Here is a 20,762-nt window from a genome sequence, read left to right on the forward strand (position 1 = left end):
CTCCCTCTCATTTCCCCATATTCCTTCCCTTCCCTCCCATTTTGCCATTCCTTACACCCTCCCCTGATTTGCCAACCTGTTACCTCATTACCCCTCCACTTCCCCACGCACTTCCCCCCTCAAATGTCCCCAAACCCTTTTGCCCTCCCTTTCTTCCTCTCCACATTTCCTCACCCTTTTCCAGATCCTCCCATCCTTTTCCCCATTCCTCTATTTCCTCTCTCCCCGTCCCTGATTTTCCCACTCTGAACCTCTATTCCATTTATAACTGCTTCCCAACATTTCCCCCTCCCAACATTTCCCCAATTTCTCCCTCACAGTTTCCGTACCCCCTTTCTATCCACTGACCCCTCCCCCCAACCCTCTACTCCCCAAGCCTTTTTTCCTACCCTTTTACCCTTACCCTTTTCTCCTTTTCCCCACCTATCTCTGCCACCCTTTCCACACTCCTTCCCCCTCTTCCCCATCCCACATCTGCCCCCTTTTCCCTGAACATCCCACTCTTTTCCATCCCCTCCTGCTCTTTCCCACCCAATCACCTCTTCCCTGCCACATCACCTCTTTTCCTACCCTTCCCCTTTTCTCAACCCTTTCCCACTCCACCTCCCCCTCTTTACCTGTCCTGTCCTTCCTCACTCCTCCCCCTTTTCTCAACCCTCTTTCCAACTCCACCCTTTCCCACGTCACACGCCTCTCCATACCCCACACTCTCTTTCCCACCCAACCCCTTCTTCCTCACCTCATCCCCCCAACTTCTGGGCCCCATCACCATCTTTCCTGCCCACCCCCCTCTTTCTGCCCTAGTGCCCTCTTCCCTATCTCACCCATCTCTTCCCACTCTAAGATCGCCACGTACCCTCTTCTACCCATCTCTTCTCAACCCCACCCATCTCATCCTTACACCTTCTCTCTTTCCCCACCAACTCCTCCTTCTCCCCACCGACTCCTCCCTCTTGCCATCTACTCCCTTTCCCCTCCATTTCCTCATTTTTCCCCATTGTCTCTCCCTTGTTTCCACCGTCTACTCCATCTTCCCCACCGTTCCAATTCTCCATACCCATCCATCCATTCCACCAAACCCTCACCATTTCCCCACCCCTTTGACCCTCTTTGCCACACCTCTTCCTCTTTCCCACCTCTCTAGCATTCCCACAGTCCATGCGATCATGTCCATTTCCCCAATTCCCCTGCCAATTCTGCCTCCCCCATTTTTCCAACTCTTTCTCCATTATCCAACTCCATTACTTGTCACCCATCCCCCGTTTTTCCAGCAAATTTCCCCTCACTCCTTCCTTCCCCCTCACATCAATACAGAATACACAACAGGGGCACGGGGGCGGAGGAAGGTGGGGCGGAGGAAGGTGGGGCGGAGGAAGATGGTGGGGCGGAGGAAGGTGGTGGGGCGGAGGAAGGTGAGAGTGGGGCGGAGGAAGGAGAGGGTGGGGCACGGAGGGAGAGGGTGGGGCACGGAGGGAGAGGGTGGGGCACGGAGGGAGAGGGTGGGGCACGGAGGGAGGTGGGGCGGAGGAAGGGGGTGGGGCACGGAGGGAGAGGGTGGGGAAGGGGTGGGGCACGGAGGGAGAGGGTGGGGAAGGGGTGGGGCACGGAAGCTGGGGGCGGGGCACGGAGGGAGGGGCGGGGTAGGGGAGCGGCGGGGTGTGGGGGCAGGAGAGGGAGGGGCGGGGCGAGGGGGGGAGGAACGGGCGAGGGGGGGCAGGAACGGGCGAGGGGGGGCAGGAACGGGCGAGGGGGGAGGAACGGGCGAGGGGGGAGGAACGGGCGAGGGGGGAGGAACGGGCGAGGGGGGAGGAACGGGCGAGGGGGGAGGAACGGGCGAGGGGGGAGGAACGGGCGAGGGGGGAGGAACGGGCGAGGGGGGGGGACGGGCGAGGGGGACGGGCGGGGGGGGAGGGCGGGCGGGGGACGGGCGAGGGGGGAGGGCGGGCGGGGGACGGGCGAGGGGGGAGGGCGGGCGGGGGACGGGCGAGGGGGGAGGGCGGGCGGGGGACGGGCGAGGGGGGAGGGCGGGCGGGGGACGGGCGAGGGGGGAGGGCGGGCGGGGGACGGGCGAGGGGGGAGGGCGGGCGGGGGAGGGCGGGCGGGGGACGGGCGGGGGGGGAGGGGCGGGCGGGGGACGGGCGAGGGGGGAGGGCGGGCGGGGGACGGGCGAGGGGGGAGGGCGGGCGGGGGACGGGCGAGGGGGGAGGGCGGGCGGGGGACGGGCGAGGGGGGAGGGCGGGCGGGGGACGGGCGAGGGGGGATGGCGGGCGGGGGACGGGCGAGGGGGAGGACGGGCGAGGGGGGAGGGCGGGCGGGGACGGGCGAGGGGGGAGGGCGGGCGGGGGACGGGCGAGGGGGAGGACGGGCGAGGGGGAGGGCGGGCGGGGGACGGGCGAGGGGGGAGGGCGGGCGGGGGACGGGCGAGGGGGGAGGGCGGGCGGGGGACGGGCGAGGGGGAGGGCGGGCGGGGGACGGGCGAGGGGGGAGGGCGGGCGGGGGACGGGCGAGGGGGGAGGGCTGGCGGGGGACGGGCGAGGGGGGAGGGCTGGCGGGGGACGGGCGAGGGGGGAGGGCTGGCGGGGGACGGGCGAGGGGGAGGGCTGGCGGGGGACGGGCGAGGGGGGAGGGCTGGCGGGGGACGGGCGAGGGGGGAGGGCGGGCGGGGGACGGGCGAGGGGGGAGGGCGGGCGGGGGACGGGCGAGGGGGGAGGGCGGGCGGGGGACGGGCGAGGGGGGAGGGCGGGCGGGGGACGGGCGAGGGGGGAGGGCGGGCGGGGGACGGGCGAGGGGGGAGGGCGGGCGGGGGACGGGCGAGGGGGGAGGGCGGGCGGGGGACGGGCGAGGGGGGAGGGCGGGCGGGGGACGGGCGAGGGGGGAGGGCGGGCGGGGGACGGGCGAGGGGGGAGGGCGGGCGGGGGACGGGCGAGGGGGGAGGGCGGGCGGGGGACGGGCGAGGGGGGAGGGCGGGCGGGGGACGGGCGAGGGGGGAGGGCGGGCGGGGGACGGGCGAGGGGGGAGGGCGGGGCGGGGGACGGGCGAGGGGGGAGGGCGGGCGGGGGACGGGCGAGGGGGGAGGGCGGGCGGGGGACGGGCGAGGGGGGAGGGCGGGCGGGGGACGGGCGAGGGGGGAGGGGTCGGGGTGGGGGGTGGGTGTGGGGCTCGGGGCAAGGGGTCGGGGGTGGGTGGGTGGGTCGGGGGACTCGGGGCAAGGGGTCGGGGGTGGGTGGGTGGGTCGGGGGGACTCGGGGCAAGGGGTCGGGGGTGGGTGGGTGGGTCGGGGGACTCGGGGCAAGGGGTCGGGGGTGGGTGGGTGGGTCGGGGGACTCGGGGCAAGGGGTCGGGGGTGGGTGGGTGGGTCGGGGACTCGGGGCAAGGGGTCGGGGGTGGGTGGGTGGGTCGGGGGACTCGGGGCAAGGGGTCGGGGGTGGGTGGGTGGGTCGGGGACTCGGGGCAAGGGGTCGGGGTGGGTGGGTGGGTCGGGGGACTCGGGGCAAGGGGTCGGGGGTGGGTGGGTGGGTCGGGGGACTCGGGGCAAGGGGTCGGGGGTGGGTGGGTGGGTCGGGGGACTCGGGGCAAGGGGTCGGGGGGGTGGGTGGGTGGGTCGGGGGACTCGGGGCAAGGGGTCGGGGGTGGGTGGGTGGGTCGGGGGACTCGGGGCAAGGGGTCGGGGGTGGGTGGGTGGGTCGGGGGACTCGGGGCAAGGGGTCGGGGGTGGGTGGGTGGGTCGGGGGACTCGGGGCAAGGGGTCGGGGGTGGGTGGGTGGGTCGGGGGACTCGGGGCAAGGGGTCGGGGGTGGGTGGGTGGGTGGGGGGACTCGGGGCAAGGGGTCGGGGGTGGGTGGGTGGGTGGGGGGACTCGGGGCAAGGGGTCGGGGGGGGTGGGTGGGTGGGGGCTCGGGGCAAGGGGTCGGGGGTGGGTGGGTGGGTGGGGGGACTCGGGGCAAGGGGTCGGGGGTGGGTGGGTGGGTGGGGGGACTCGGGGCAAGGGGTCGGGGGTGGGTGGGTGGGTGGGGGGACTCGGGGCAAGGGGTCGGGGGTGGGTGGGTGGGTGGGGGGACTCGGGGCAAGGGGTCGGGGGTGGGTGGGTGGGTGGGGGGACTCGGGGCAAGGGGTCGGGGGGTGGGTGGGGTGGGGGACTCGGGGCAAGGGGTCGGGGGGGGTGGGTGGGTGGGTGGGGGGACTCGGGGCAAGGGGTCGGGGGTGGGGTGGGTGGGGGGGACTCGGGGCAAGGGGTCGGGGGTGGGTGGGTGGGTGGGGGGACTCGGGGCAAGGGGTCGGGGGTGGGTGGGTGGGTGGGGGGACTCGGGGCAAGGGGTCGGGGGTGGGTGGGTGGGTCGGGGGACTCGGGGCAAGGGGTCGGGGTGGGTGGGTGGGTCGGGGGACTCGGGGCAAGGGGTCGGGGGTGGGTGGGTGGGTCGGGGGACTCGGGGCAAGGGGTCGGGGGTGGGTGGGTGGGTCGGGGGACTCGGGGCAAGGGGTCGGGGGTGGGTGGGTGGGTCGGGGGACTCGGGGCAAGGGGTCGGGGGTGGGTGGGTGGGTCGGGGGACTCGGGGCAAGGGGTCGGGGGTGGGTGGGTGGGTGCGGGGACTCGGGGCAAGGGGTCGGGGGTGGGTGGGTGGGTCGGGGGACTCGGGGCAAGGGGTCGGGGGTGGGTGGGTGGGTCGGGGGACTCGGGGCAAGGGGTCGGGGGTGGGTGGGTGGGTCGGGGACTCGGGGCAAGGGGTCGGGGGTGGGTGGGTGGGTCGGGGGACTCGGGGCAAGGGGTCGGGGGTGGGTGGGTGGGTCGGGGGACTCGGGGCAAGGGGTCGGGGGTGGGTGGGTGGGTCGGGGGACTCGGGGCAAGGGGTCGGGGGTGGGTGGGTGGGTCGGGGGACTCGGGGCAAGGGGTCGGGGGTGGGTGGGTGGGTCGGGGGACTCGGGGCAAGGGGTCGGGGGTGGGTGGGTGGGTCGGGGGACTCGGGGCAAGGGGTCGGGGGTGGGTGGGTGGGTCGGGGGACTCGGGGCAAGGGGTCGGGGGTGGGTGGGTGGGTCGGGGGACTCGGGGCAAGGGGTCGGGGGTGGGTGGGTGGGTCGGGGGACTCGGGGCAAGGGGTCGGGGGTGGGTGGGTGGGTCGGGGGACTCGGGGCAAGGGGTCGGGGGTGGGTGGGTGGGTCGGGGGACTCGGGGCAAGGGGTCGGGGGTGGGTGGGTGGGTCGGGGGACTCGGGGCAAGGGGTCGGGGGTGGGTGGGTGGGTCGGGGGACTCGGGGCAAGGGGTCGGGGGTGGGTGGGTGGGTCGGGGGACTCGGGGCAAGGGGTCGGGGGTGGGTGGGTGGGTCGGGGGACTCGGGGCAAGGGGTCGGGGGTGGGTGGGTGGGTCGGGGGACTCGGGGCAAGGGGTCGGGGGTGGGTGGGTGGGTCGGGGGACTCGGGGCAAGGGGTCGGGGGTGGGTGGGTGGGTCGGGGGACTCGGGGCAAGGGGTCGGGGGTGGGTGGGTGGGTCGGGGGACTCGGGGCAAGGGGTCGGGGGTGGGTGGGTGGGTCGGGGGACTCGGGGCAAGGGGTCGGGGGTGGGTGGGGGGGTCGGGGGTGGGTGGGTGGGTCGGGGGACTCGGGGCAAGGGGTCGGGGGTGGGTGGGTGGGTCGGGGGACTCGGGGCAAGGGGTCGGGGGTGGGTGGGTGGGTCGGGGGACTCGGGGCAAGGGGTCGGGGGTGGGTGGGTGGGTCGGGGGACTCGGGGCAAGGGGTCGGGGGTGGGTGGGTGGGTCGGGGGACTCGGGGCAAGGGGTCGGGAGGTGGAGGGTCGCGGGGGAAGGGGTCGGGGGTGGAGGGAATGCTGGGGACGTCAGTCAGATTTTGCCGTTATCGAAGCGCAGCTTCCTCCAGCCGTTGACATTCTGCTCTGATGTTTCCGCTCTTCAGGATGTTGTGCGTCCCCGTGCCCGATGCCGCACGCTCTCTGCGCCCTCGTGCCTGCAGGGTGCTCGTGCCCGTGGTTGACCGCTCGAGCCCCGTGTTCTACGTGGCGGCGGCTGGATCCCCGGGAGCGCAGGGCGAGTGTGGGAGAGAGAGGAGGAACCGCCGGGGCAACGGCGGCGGAGGCGGCGGCGGCAGTGTCTGCTCCTCACCGCCCCGTCAACATCACCCCGAATTGGGTGAGTGTTCAAGGCCCGGGATATTTGGTCTGCGCCCTCGAACTCACCAACTTTCTGTAAAGTTGATGCAATCTTTCAGAGTCTGAACAGCCGAAAACAATCAGTGTCCTCATAAACCCAGGTAAAAAGGGAGAAAAACACCCCACCGACCCCCACGACCCCCCCCATTCTCCCACCGACCCCCCCCACGACCCCCCCACTCTCCCACCGACCCCACTCCCAACGACCCCACGACCCCCCCACTGACGCCCCCCCCCCCCCCCCCCGCTCTCCCACCGACGCCCCTCCCTCCCCTCCACCAACCTCCCTCCCACCACCCCGATGCTTGCCCTCCCCCCACCACCCCGATGCTTGCCCTCCCCCCACCACCCCGATGCTTGCCCTCCCCCCACCACCCCGATGCTTGCCCTCCCCCCACCACCCCGATGCTTGCCCTCCCCCCACCACCCCGATGCTTGCCCTCCCCCCACCACCCCCGATGCTTGCCCTCCCCCCACCACCCCACCAACTTCCATCCCACTACCCCACCAAACTCCGATCCCCGCTACCCCACACTCCCCCGCCACCCCACACTCCCCCGCCGACGTTCTTCCCCATCACACGACCCTGCCAACCTGCAGCCCCACCCTCTTGCCCAGAGTACCTCAGGTCCCTCACTTGCCAGGAGCGCCTCAGGAACACCCCCCCCCCACCCCCAGAGCCCGTCCTGGGCCCCCCACCCCTCTCGCCCCCCATCTCCGGTGTGCCTGGGGGCCCCTCGGGCCTTGGGCGGCCCCTGGTCCTTGTGCCCCCACCCCTGGGTGTCAGGACGCCCCCTCTCCCAGGCCTTGGAGGGCAGACGCCTTGGGTTTGGGGATGTTGGGGTGGGGTGGGTAGTGGAGGACGGTGGAGGGAGGCAGACCAGAATAATTTTCTGGTTTTGGGGTTGGTGGTAGGGGAGCAGGAGGCCAGATCGTTCTCTAGTGAGGAGAGAAGGAGTGATGTGTAAAGACTCGCTTTCTAATCAGTAATCTGTAAACTGTGCTGTTATATGCTCTGTCTGAGGCCAGAACTCTCCATTCACCTGATGAAGGGAGAAACCCCGAAAGCTTGTGAGTTTACTATCAAATAAATCAGTTGGACTTAAACTTGGTGTTGTCAGACTTCTTACTAGGAGAGAAGGAGGCCAGATCATTCTCTGGTGGGAAGTGTAGTGGGGGATGAGGGAGGCCAGATGGTTCTCTGGAGAGGAGGAAGAGGAGGGCTAGATTGCTGTCTGGTGGGAGGGGAGCAGTGGTGGAGGAGGGAGGCCAGATATTTTCTCTAGTCAGAGGGGAGGAGGAGGGAGGCCAGATTGCTGTCTTCGGGTGGGGGAGGAGGGGAGAAAGGAGGGAGGACCAGATCATTCTCTGGTGCGGAGAGGTGAGAGGGAGGCCTGATGGTTCTGTGGTTGGAGGGGGAGGATGGAGGCGGAGGGAGGCCAAATCGTGCTCTGCTGAGGAGGGAGGGCTAGATAGTTCTCTGGCGAGGAGTGGGAGGGAAGCCAGATGGACCTCTGGAAGGGGACAAGGAGGGGTTCTGCTGCCATTCTGCAGGTGATTGGTGTGGCGGAGAAGGTGACAGGGGATCGCAATCGACCTGGATAGCGGGGGGGATAGATGCATAATGGAAACAGTTATGTTGTGGGGGTGGGGTGATAACTATGGGGGCCTTTGCTCCTGGGCCACTTTATCCGTTTTTTTGGGGCCCAGAAGCGATGTGACAGGCATGTTTTTCAAATTTGCTTTTTCATTGCGCATACGCAGTTAAAAGCTCCAATCAGAGCAGCGGCGTTTCGGGCACAATAAGCCTCGCCCACAGTGCGATTTAGAAGCTCGATTTTTTTTTCAGGCTAAGTGCCTATGGGGGCACCTGAGAACAGGTTGCCAAGTCGGACCTGTTTTGCACCCAGATTCAGCGCTTGGAATTAAAATGATAAAATCGCCCCCAAATTGTCGATGTTGCAAATTGAACACCAATTGCTGTTTAACTATTCAACAAAATCATCCTCTATTTTCCCATACTGTCCCAACATTCTTGGCAGGGTGCATACAAAAACTACGTCCAAAGGTGTTAACCTCAGTGAACCAGGACATATTTGCATTTAGCAGTCAGCAGTTTGGGTGACAGGTACCGTTAAATCTTTCGTTCTACCATTGTTATTGAACAGGGAATCATAGAACCCTACAGTGCAGAAAGAGGCCCTTCGGCCCATCGAGTCTACACCGAACACAATCCCACCCAGGCCCTACCCCCGTATCACTACGTAGTATACCTACTAATCTCTCTAACCTACACATCCCTAGACGCTAAGGGGCAATTTCTTAGCATGGCCAATCAACCTAACCTGCACATCTTTGGACTGTGGGAGGAAACCGGAGCACCCGGAAGAAACCCACGCAGACACAAGGAGAATGTGCAAACTCCACACAGACAGTGACCCGAGCCGGGAATGGAACCCAGGACCCTGGAACTGTGAAGCAGCAGTGCTAACCACTGTGCTACCGAGTAAATGAAAGCTTTTTGTAATTTTCTGTTGGAACAAACAGTAATTCTTTCCTGGGAAGTGGCTTGAATTTGGGTACATCAAAGCAAATTATTTGCCAATTCCAATTGCAGACCTCCCTTTCTCTTATTTTGCAGTTTATGGACCAGAGTTGATCAGCCTGGAAACAGGATGGTGGGACACAAACAACTCTGGATTCTGGTTGTTGTCTTTTGCATCTTGTTCCTGTCACTGTCCAGTGCAGATATCCACAGAGCCAATGCCAAGAAGCTGGCCCGAAAGGCAGCAGCTGCACAAGCTGCTATTGGGAGCCATAGGTGGTGCCCTGAAAATGTGTTTGAATTCCGCTCATGGTCAGAACTATTCTCTGGAGAACGTGTTGATGCCTGGATCTGCTCTTTGATTGGTTCGGTGATGGTTGGGCTCAGTGGTATCTTTCCTCTCCTCGTCATCCCTATTGAGGCTGGGACAGCACTGAAATCTAAAGGTAAACTCATACAAACTTTTGCAAAGAAGAATTAAAGTGTAACTTATTTCTGAATGTTTAGTTTAGTCTGTCACACACAGTCGTGGTCCTTGTGTATATGTACACTCTTTCTCCGACCCAAAATTATATGATTTCCTGGGAGAGGTGAGAAATTAGAGTTTAAAACATGGACCAGATTGGAGGGGTGAGTGGAAAAATTCTTCTCTCACCTTCTAGACAATCAAATAATCCAGGAGATCACTCTGGTCCTGATCATTCCTTGTTGCCTTTTGTAAGAGGTAACCTTCACCCCAACCAGAAACAGGTCCAGTTTAAAGGAGTTCAGCAATTCACTGCCATCACATAAACCAGCTGTTTGAGGCCCACTATTTTCTCTGAGAAAAGAACCACCTCCTGACATCTAACCTAGATCTGGCATTATTAAAAATGAGAACATTAACATTTTTAATTGTGATATAATTCTGTTGGGGAACTGCAAACCAAAATCATCAAATTTACTAAATAACCCCAAAATGAAGAAATTGCCAATAAGATTTCACTTTCCCTGACTTTTATTTGGAAATGAATCAGAGGCAATTCAAAGTAAACATCAAATAACACACAAATTGTATTTGAAATAAGAAGGTAAGCATCAATTTGAATTGTCAATATGACTATTGATTATTTAGCCATCAGAGGGTGCATCACCCTCTGCAGAGGTGGCAGTGTTGAAGCGGAAATTTTCCTGCTTCTTGACTGTGATAGAAAGACTCAACAAAATTAATTGCAACAAAATAATTAGTCTTTATTTACGAAAGACTGCATGCAGTATTGGCAGTAACTTGAGCTTGGAGAGCAGTCGTTACGACTTGCTAATTCCTTCTCAAGTCCGTGCTTACATAAAGAATCAGTTCAGTATTTATACAGTCATTATCGGTTTGCGTGACCAGAGCTTATTCAGGAATTCAATCAGTAGTAGCATCATAAGAATGTCATAAATTACGGTACAACCTGCTGACCTCCTAGAACTCTTTGTCTCATCATTCATACCTTTATCTTGTCCTTTAATAGGTCAGAAGAAGGTGGGTGACTCCTTCATCCCTGACCTTGTGTTGTCTTACTCATGTAGCCTTAGGCTATGTGGAGTTGGCCTTATCACGTCTTGACTTTCTCTGGTCTTATTCATATCTTAGGTTATGTGGAGTCAGCTTTCCTTATTTTGTACCAAATATTTGACCAATTTTCCCATCATGCCATTACTTCATTCATACAACTTCACACCAGAGTTCCAAAGTTCTTTAGCCTCAGGTTTTGCTCCAAAGATTTTCTCCAAAGAACACGTGGGAAAACGGGAATAATTCCTGCTGGTTTTTTAGGATACTTACCAGAGCAAATCTCCGATACTCTGAGCAATGAGAGTGCCTCAGCATGATTCACTCTGGAAAGTGAAGGGAGTCTGGCCCATTTCCTCCTGAGGCACCAGTAGCATCGTGCTGAGCGGAGGCGCTGTGCACGCGCCGTTCTGTCAGAGCGGGTATTGGTGCATGGGCCATCCCATTCCCAGCCTCTCAATCTCTGGCCTTCCGAACCATCCCACTACTTCCTCAGGCTCTGGCTGCGCTCCCTTGCCTGATTGGCAGTGCCAAGGTGCCTGGTAGGTACACCATCCTTCCTGGGGCACCTCAATGGCCTCTGTTCCCTCCAGTGTGGTCAGGCATCTGTTTCCCATTAGTGGTGGTGGGGAGCAGTCATAAATGCCATTGGGGGGGGAACCAGTCCCAGCAGGGTCAGTGGGGGAAAGAGAAGGGGAGGAGTAGAAGGATAGATGCTAGCAGACCCCCAGACTACTGTCCCAGGCTGGCTAATCATATTGAAATGCTCAGAAAGAATACTTATGAGACATGCGGAGGCCCAGGTGTGCATTGTGAATCCGGTAAAATGGTCACTGCTGATGTCTCCATGGCCCGCTGCGCCGCTTGAGCAGTGCAATGGGCTGGGAGAATCCCAGCCAGGATTTCTTACTTCCTGCTAAATTGATTTGGTGTTGAGTCACGGTCACTAGCAGCTGTATTCCATCCATGATCCCCAGAGACAATTCAACTGAACTGCCCACCCCTGCAGGACCTTCTTGGCTAAATTCACAACAGCCTTGATGACCGAGATTCCCCTGAGACTACTTTATCTGACCCTTAGACTCTGTTAAATGATATGGTCAGCTCTTGAAAACAAAAGGAGGAGAATTGTTCAATTCAGGATTCCTGTTAAGTCCTGTTTAACTGTATTATGCATGCACGTTTCCTTCTAAATATACTTTCTCTGTTCTCCTCTCTGCTGTAACTCTACAATTTTGCTACGGCTGTAGCTTTGTCTATCTTTTGTGTATCTGGCCATGTGTTTGTTTCTTGTACCTTAACTTCCTTCCTGTTGGCACTATTTCCAGGTCAAGAGTCACCAAGTCATATAAACTGTAGGCACAGAAGGTGGGTTGATGGGTGTGTGTGGAGGAGGAGAGAGAAAGAGAGATAAATTCAATCAGGTTCTCCATTCCAGGACCCATACTCCTTCTCAGCGACCCATGCCCCAAAAGAGTATGGATGTTGGCATGCTGACAACATGTCTGGTATCATATTGAGCTTGGCTAGGATGGCAAGCGCCAATTCACCCTTGCCATGCAGGCACAGTGAGCATTCAGGAGTGCAGCCACCTGGTGCAGTACTTCCAGGAATGATTAGCAGTTCATACAGACTGGATAGGAACACTCTTGTTACCACCATGGGATGGGTTCTCATGGAGGACCACACTGATGGGTCCATACTGTGTGAAGAGCCATGTTAACACCTGTGCTCCCTTGCTTGGATCAGCAGTTCTGAGATTTGCTAGTTGTTTCTGTTAATGGCGCTAAAGTATCAAGGGGTGATAAACTCTCCACTAGGCAGCTCTGTACCCCTGAGGTCTCCGCCAGGCAGCACCCCACCCCCCAACCCCGTTCAATCAGAGTGACTTACCTCCATGCTCCATTTTTATGTAAAAGCATGCAAATTGAGGTGTCGCCCATTTTGGGCGTGCTTCTCATCATACCTGGAATTTCATATTCGTAAGGTGGGAATGGGCATGATTCCATTTTTTTCTTCATTCCCAATCCTGCAACCTCACCTCGCTGGAAAATGGGCGAGATGAGGTTGTAAGATCGTCCCCTTCGTCTTTACTGTTTTACAAACTGTTCACAGTTGCTTTAACTATTGTTTCCTAGACTTAAGCTGGCATCAAACTTTTGATTAACTCTGAAGTCTACTTTCCCACTTTAATTCTGGTTACTGCAACTTTTTTAACTATGTTTACTTTGTTCTTGAATTCTCCTGAACAATATCTTGGTTTCTGCTGTATTAACTTCAATCTTCCCAAGACATTTTTTTGACCTAATTCCCTAGTTATCTGGACTGTATTGGGCCTATGGGAAGTATGTAGCTTTGTAGTTCTCTTGTCCTGTCCAGGAGAGATGTTCACTTCTCTATGTTTCAACTGCAATCAAATTCAGCCAAAACTAAAACTTAAAAGTTTATCTCCTTTAAAGGCCCCCAGTTGCTAAAAAATATCTAAGTGCTTCTGCCTTTTATTTATTCTTCATTCTGTAACCCACTCTAAACACAATAAAATCAAAGTTGGAATTGAAACCTACCCCTTGTTGTAAAATTATAAAAAAAACTTGTAAAAATGCTGCGAGTTGTAAAATTTCATGGTTCCATTTAAAAAAAAAGATTTTAAGAGATGCAGGTACAAAACCTGATTCATTTTGGTAGGACAAACTTGAATGCAGACCACAGGGTCAATGGCAGGGTTCTGAGGAATGTGGAGGAACAGAGAGATCTTGGGGTTCATATCCACTGATCTCTGAAGGTTGCCACTCAAGTGGATAGAGTCGTGAAGAAGGCTTATAGTATGTTAGCATTCATTAACAGGGGGTTTGAGTTTAAGAGTCGTGGGGTTATGCTGCAACTATACACGACCTCGATGAGACCACATTTGGAATATTTGTTCAGTTCTGGTCACCTCATTATAAGAAGGATGTGGAAGCATTGGAGAGAGTGTAGAGGAGACTTACCAGGACCCTGCCTGGTTTAGAGGGTAGGTCTTATGAGGAAAGGTTGGGGGAGCTGGGGCTTTTCTCTTTAGGATGAGAGGCGACTTAATAGAGGTTTATAAGATGATGAGGGGGATAGATTGAGTGGATGTTCAGAGACTATTTCCGCAGGTGGATGTAGCTGTTACTAGGGAGCATAACTATAAGGTTCATGGTGGAAGATGTAGGAGGGATGTCCGAGGTAGACTCTTTACTCAGAGAGTGGTTGGGATGTGGAATGCACTGCCTGCTGCGACAGGAACTTTAGAAATTAGTTATTAGACAGGCACATGGAGCACACCAGAATGGTAGGGTATGGGTTAGCTTGATCTTGGGTTCAGACGTAGCTTGGCACAACATCAAAGGCTGAAGGGCCTGTACTGTGCTGTACTGTTGGGCAGGGTTCTAAAAATGCAGTATACAGAGAGCATAGAGTGAAACATCACAAGCCTAGGAGGTGAAGCCTAAGTCAGTATGTTTTTAAAATTTAATCAATCATTTTAAACTAGACATTTGAATAGCAGCAGCCTATCAGATTTGAATTTGATGTTTTGATAACCTGTAAACCAATCCTATTATGGGGATCTTGATATGTCATTAAGGATGTAAGGCACAGCTCCCAGCTCCAGAGAGCCAGACAGCAACTGCCTCTGTCTGCCAACAACCGCCAACAGATCACAGCTTGAGAGAGAGAGATGCAGCCAGCAACTGTCTTAACAGTACAACAGCCACGTTTGTGTCTTAAAAGAAAGCCTCATCTCAATTGCAAAGATACCAACAGAAGATAGTGAAGACAGAAGAAAATCAACAAAGAAGACAAAATATTCCACAGAATAACTCCTGGTTGCATTTTGAGTGTGACTACAAATTCTATTTTTTTTCTTAAAAGTGGGAATTATATGTACCTAAATAGTATTCCATTGGAATAGTGTTTGATTCAATTTGTTAATAGTTTAGTTAGCCTGTTTACTGTTAGTTAGGTAAACAAAATATTACTTGTTAATTTTACAGAGAGAGTCTCAGTTGTTTTGATTTGCCCACTAAAAGTTGCTGAAGCACAGATATTACCCCTTCTTTCTCACATTTTTAACAGATTATGAAGAAAACTACTCTTTGAGTGGTTATGTGTTAGTCGTCAGAGAGGATATCAACTTCCACATTGCACATACAAATATCTTGTCCAGTATAAATTTATAGGTTTTACTTTTTCTTACACAGAAAAGAGGAACTAAATCCACTGTACCTTATTTCCAATCTTTACTAATTCAGTCATAAATCGCTTAAGACTACCTTTGCTTTCCTAACAACTGCTCTGAAAGGAGCACAACTCTCAACAGTACCAGGGGCTGGACATTGCTGTTTTGGAAACTGGCTAAGATGAGAAATTAACTAAGATGTGGTGTAGTTTTGCTGTGGAGAGAACAATTGTCCATCTTAAGCAATGAAACTAGAAATTCTCCTGGCGGGTCTAAATCTTAATCCATAAAGATTTATTGATTACAGTGACGTAGAATTCAGTTGTTACATTTAACAAAACGACAGTTCAGTTGGACTGAAAGTTGTCAAGTTAGCTCATTGATCTACTTTTTTACTGTCCAGTGGTCATTACTGTCACACTACAGTCAGTTATTAACAGATACATTGATACCTGGCCAACATACCAATACAACATTTCAGTGAATTCATAACTGTCTTTTGTACCATTGATGGACGCAGCTTGACTTCCATGTTTTTCTTTTTCTACCATTGTAGATGGGTCCCAACGTTTGAAACGGCTGTTGAGTTTTGCTATTGGTGGGCTGCTTGGGGATGTTTTTCTGCACCTGTTGCCTGAGGCATGGGCCTATACCTGTAATAGTAACCCAGGTAAGAAATAGACTGAGATGGACCCCATAACTTGTATTCCTGCCACAAATAAACTGATAAAGTAAAAGGCCATGGCTGGGTAATTTGCTGCTTCTGTCCTGTGGGTATGGATATGAAGTTACTGAGCTCATCTCATTTAGTGTCCAAGTGGGGGGGAATCTAGAGGAAATGGTTGTTGAAAGAGGAGTTGGACTTCTCAAAGAAGATCTTAAGTTGATATGATTTCCATATGCCTCAACCCCATTCAGAAAAGGAGTGCAGGATAAACCCAGTGGCTATAGACAAGTTAGCCTGATATCGCTGGAGAAAGTATATGGAATTTAATAGATAAGGTCCCCCATGCAAGACTTCTTGAGTCAGCCTCTCAATCTGCATAACAGGTTTGAGGTTTTTGCTTCCAGTCTGGACGAGGAAGAGGGAGGTGAGGTCGGTGAGCAAACTGCACACAGTACAGTGATGCAGCAGGGCATAGGCAAGGAGAAGGTGAAAAGGAACGTAGTAGTAATTGGGGATAGTGGGGTTAAGGGTATTGACACTGTCCTTTGTCACAATGACAAAGTGCACAGAAGGGCGAGTTGTCTGCCTGGTGCTTGGGTCCGGGATGTCGCATCTGGGCTGCAGAGGAACCTGGAGTGGGAGGGTGAGAATCCGGTCGTTGTTGTACATGTGGGTGCCAACGACGTAGGCAAAATGCGAACTGAGGATCTGGGGAGGGAGTATGAGAAGCTGGGAATGGAATTAAAAAGTAGAACCGACAAGGTGGTTATCTCTGGGCTACTGCCTGAACCGAGTGCAGACGGGCGTAGGGTTGATAGGATTAAGGAAGTGAATGGGTGGCTCAGGGATTGGTGTGGGAGGAATGGGTTTGAATTTATGGGGCATTGGCATCAGTATTGGGGTAGGTGGGACCTGTTCGGGTGGGATGGGGTTGGTCTGAACCGTGCTGGGACCAGAGTCCTGGCAAATTGTGTAAAGAGGACTGTAGACAGGGCTTTAAACTAATTGGGGAGGAGGGTGCGAGGGTAGGTGACATTACGAGGCCTAAAGTTAAGGAGATGGTACAGGTAAGGGAAGAGGCCGAGGATGTCCCAATAATAAAGGGAGTAGGGGGCGTGAGTATGGTTGGTGGCGTTCCGGCAAATAGGGTCCAGGTGAAGGCTGGGATGAAGGCACTTTATCTGAATGCACGAAGCATTCGGAATAAAGTGGATGAGCTGGTGGCGCAGATCAGCATAAATGGATATGATCTGGTGGCCATTACAGAGACGTGGCTGCAAGGTGACAGGGACTGGGAGCTGAATGTCTAGGGGTATCAAGTGTTTAGGAAGGATAGGCGGGAGGAAAAAGGGGGGGGCGTAGCTCTGCTGATTTAAGGATAGCATCAGGGTGGTAGCAAGGGATGATATTGGAGCCAAAGAGCAGAAAGTGGAATCGTTGTGGGTGGAGATTAGGAACAGCAAAGGGAGGAAGACGCTGGTGGGTGTCGTCTATAGGCCCCCGAATAATGATCTGGAGGTGGGGCGGGCTGTTAACGCGCAAATAAGTGCGGCGTGCAGGAATGGGACAGCCGTAATTATGGGGGATTTCAATCTGCATATTGATTGGTCGACCCATGTTGGACGCGGTGGGCTCGAGGAGGAGTTCTTGGAACGCTGCCGGGATAGTTTCCTTGAACAGTGTGTTGGAGCCGACGAGGGAGCAAGCTATCTTGGATCTGGTGTTATGTAATGAGGCGGGTAGAATTAGGGACCTTGTGGTGAAGGATCCTCTTGGGGAGAGTGATCATTGTATGGTGGAGTTTCTGGTGCTGATGGAGGAGGAGAAAGTGGGTTCCCGGATACGCATCCTTTGTTTGAACAGAGAGGAGTACGGTAGGATGAGAGAAGAATTGGCGAATGTTGACTGGGGAGTGCGTTGAAAGGTAGGTCTGCTGAGGAACAGTGGAGGATCTTTAAGGAGATCTTTCTTGGTGCTCAGCAGAAATTTATTCCGATGGTCAAAAAGGAGGAGGAGGAGAGGTAATAAGCCGCGGATAACGAAGGAGGTGAAGGAAAGTGTTAAATTAAAAGCGGAGGCGTTTAGAGTAGCTAAGAGTAGTGGGCGAGAAGAGGATTGGGAGAGGTTTAAATGTCAACAAAGTTTGACAAAGAATTTGATAAAGAAGGGTAGGAGAAACTATGAAGCTGGGCTAGCGCTTAATATAAAAAAGGATAGCAAGAGTTTTTATAAATATATAAAAAGGAAGAGGCTGACTAGGGTGAACGTTGGACTCTTAGAGGATGAGAAGGGGGACTTAGTGGAAGGGGATGGGGAAATGGCTGAGGTCCTGAATAACTCTTTTGTTTTGGTCTTCACGGAGGAGGATGTGAATAATTTGCTGGGTGTTAAGAATGGTAGGAAGGACTATTACTTACGGGGCGAAAAACTGCAGCAGGCGACGATGCAGAGGGACCTCGGGGTCCTTGTGCATGAGTCGCAAAAACCCAGCTTGCAGGTGCAGCAGGTGGTCAGGAAGGCGAATGGGATGCTGGCCTTCATAGCGAGGGGGATTGAATATAAAAGTAGGGAGATCTTGCTGCAGCTGTATAGGGCATTGGTGAGGCCGCAGCTGGAGTACTGTGTGCAGTTTTGGGCGCCGCACCTGCGCAAAGATATTTTGGCCTTGGAGGGAGTGCAGAGGAGGTTTACTAGGCTGATACCGGAGTTGAGGGGGTTGAGCTATGAGGAGAGGCTGAATAAACTGGGCTTGTACTCGTTAGAGTTTAGAAGAATGAGGGGAGATCTCATTGAGACGTATAAGATGATGAATGGGATGGACAGGATAGAGGTGGAGAGACTCTTCCTGCTCAAAAAAGACAGTAGGACTAGGGGGCACAGCCTCAAGATAAAAGGGGGGTGGTTTAGAACGGAGTTGAGGAGGAACTTCTTCACTCAAAGGGTGGTGGATCTTTGGAATTCTCTGCCCGTTGAAGTGGTGGAGGCTGCCTCGCTAAATATTTTTAAGACGCGGGTTGATGGGTTTTTGATAAGAGAGGGGATTAATGGTTATGGGGAGAAAGTGGGAAAGTGGAACTGAGCAGCGACAGATCAGCCATGATCTTATTGAATGGCGGGGCAGGCTCGAAGGGCTAGATGGCCTACTCCTGCTCTTATTTCTTATGTTCTTATGTTAGAGATGGAAAGATGGTAGGACTGGAAGGTCTCAATGACATTATTGTTACTAGAGAGGCGGTGCTCGACAGACTGGAGGGACTGATTGTGGACAAGTTCCCAGGACTGAATGGAATGCATCCAAGGGTTCTGAAAGAAATGGTGGAGGTGATAGTGGATGCCTTGGTGGTTATTTTCGAAACGTCGCTGGATTCCGGGGAAGTGCCGGAAGATTGGAAAATGGCTAATGTTACGCCGTTGTTTAAGAAGGGTGCCAGGCAAAAGGCGGTGAATTATAGGCCGGTTAGTTTAACGTCTGTTGTAGGTAAAATGTTAGAATCCGTCATCAAGGAGGAAATGGCAAGGCATCTTGAGGGGAATTGCTTGATAGAGCAGACGCAGCACGGTTTCGTTAAGGGGAAGTCGTGTCTGACAAATTTACTGGAGTTCTATGAGGATGTGTCTAGGGCAGTGGATAGAGGAGAGCCGGTGGATGTGGTCTTTCTTGATTTTCAGAAGGCGTTTGACAAGGTACCTCACAAGAGGTTCTTGCAGAAGGTCAGGGGACATGGAGTTGGGGGTACGGTGTTAGCGTGGATAGAGGATTGGTTGTCAAATAGGAGGCAGAGAGTGGGGGTCAATGGGTGCTATTCGGATTGGCGGTTGGTGACTAGTGGAGTGCCCCAGGGGTCGGTGCTGGGGCCTCAGCTATTTACCATTTATATAGATGATCTGGAGGAGGGAACCGAGTGTGTGGTGTCGAAATTTGCTGATGACACCAAGATTGGTGGAACGGCAAATTGCGCGGAGGGTGTGGAGAGTCTACAGAAGGATCTAGATAGGCTGGGCAAATGGGCCAGGAACTGGCAAATGGAATTTAATGTTGGCAAGTGCGAGGTGGTCCACTTTGGTGGGAATAATGGTAGGAAGGATTATTACTTACGTGGCGAAAAACTGCAGCAGGCGACGGTGCAGAGGGACCTCGGGGTCCTTGTGCATGAGTCGCAAAAACCCAGCTTGCAGGTGCAGCAGGTGGTCAGGAAGGCGAATGGGATGCTGGCCTTCATAGCGAGGGGGATTGAATATAAAAGTGGGGAGGTCTTGCTGCGGCTGTATAGGGCATTGGTGAGGCCGCAGCTGGAGTACTGTGTGCAGTTTTGGGCGCCGTACTTACGCAAGGATATTTTGGCCTTGGAGGGAGTGCAGAGGAGGTTTACTAGGCTGATGCCGGAGTTGAGGGGGTTGAGCTATGAGGAGAGGCTGAATAAACTAGGCTTGTACTCGTTGGAGTTTAGAAGAATGAGGGGAGATCTCATTGAGACATATAAGATGATGAATGGGATGGATAGGATAGAGGTGGAGAGACTCTTCCCGCTCAGAAAGGACAGTAGGACTAGGGGGCACAGCCTCAAGATAAAGGGGGGGTGGTTTAGAACGGAGTTGAGGAGGAACTTCTTCACTCAAAGGGTGGTGGATCTCTGGAATTCTCTGCCCATTGAAGTGGTGGAGGCTGCCTCGCTAAATATTTTTAAGACGCGGGTTGATGGGTTTTTGATAAGAGAGGGGATTAAGGGTTATGGGGAGAGGGCGGGAATGTGGAACTGAGCCACGACAGATCAGCCATGATCTTATTGAATGGCGGGGCAGGCTCGAAGGGCTAGATGGCCTACTCCTGCTCCTATTTCTTATGTTCTTATGAGGAAGTGGAGGGATGGGTTAGCAAGTTCGCCGACGATACGAAGGTTGGTGGTGTTATGGATGGTCTGGAGGGATGTCAGAAGTTGCCACGGGACATAGATAGGATGCAAGACTGGGCGGAGAAGTGGCAGATGGACTTCAACGCAGATAAATGTGTAATGGTCCATTTTGGCAGGACCAATGGGATGAAGGAATACAATATCAAGGGTAGGAGTCTTAGATGTGTTGAAGAGCAGAGGGATCTTGGGGTCCGGGTCCATAGGACTCTTAAATCGGCCTCGCAGGTGGAGGATGTGGTCAAGAAGGCGTATGGTGTACTGGCCTTCATTAATTGAGGGATTGAGTTTAGGAGTCAGGAGGTAATGCTGCAACTTTACAAGACCCTTGTCAGACCCCACTTGGAGCATTGTGTGCAGTTCTGGTCGCCTCACTATAGGTAGGACGTGGAAGCTATTGAAAGGGTGCAGAGGAGATTTACAAGGATGTTATCTGGATTGGGAGGCATGCCTTATGAAGATAGGTGAGGGAGCTGGGACTCTTCTCCCTGGAGAGACGAAGGTTGAGAGGCAACCTGATAGAGGTTTATAAGATGTTGAGAGGAATAGATAGGGTGGATTCTCAGAGGCTGTTTCCCAGGGCTGAAATGGTTGCTACGAGAGGACACAGATTTAAGGTGCAGGGAAGCAAGTACAGAGGAGATGTTAGGGGTAAGTTTTCCAGTCGGAGGGTGGTGAGTGAATGGAATCGGCTGCCGTCGGTGGTGGTGGAGGCGAACTCGCTGGGGTCTTTTAAAAGACTTCTGGATGA

General features: G+C 55.3%; 1 protein-coding gene across 2 annotated transcripts in view; it reads left to right on the plus strand.

Annotated features, from left to right (window-relative positions):
* Positions 1-5,979: 5,979 nt before the first annotated feature.
* The window catches only part of slc39a13 (solute carrier family 39 member 13), a 64,680-nt gene continuing 49,897 nt past the window's right edge, over positions 5,980-20,762 (plus strand). Inside the window, exons 1-3 of one of the 2 annotated variants that reach the window (XM_080190550.1) lie at positions 5,980-6,134; positions 8,796-9,145; positions 14,994-15,107. In XM_080190550.1, the coding sequence (XP_080046676.1) occupies positions 8,830-9,145; positions 14,994-15,107 (430 nt within the window). In that variant the 5' untranslated portion in view covers positions 5,980-6,134; positions 8,796-8,829. The other variant, XM_080190551.1, reaches the window with a different exon arrangement.

This window comes from Carcharhinus amblyrhynchos, chromosome 6 (genome assembly GCF_965287045.1).
Source record: "Carcharhinus amblyrhynchos chromosome 6, sCarAmb.v2.hapA, whole genome shotgun sequence".
Classification (NCBI taxonomy): domain Eukaryota; kingdom Metazoa; phylum Chordata; class Chondrichthyes; order Carcharhiniformes; family Carcharhinidae; genus Carcharhinus; species Carcharhinus amblyrhynchos.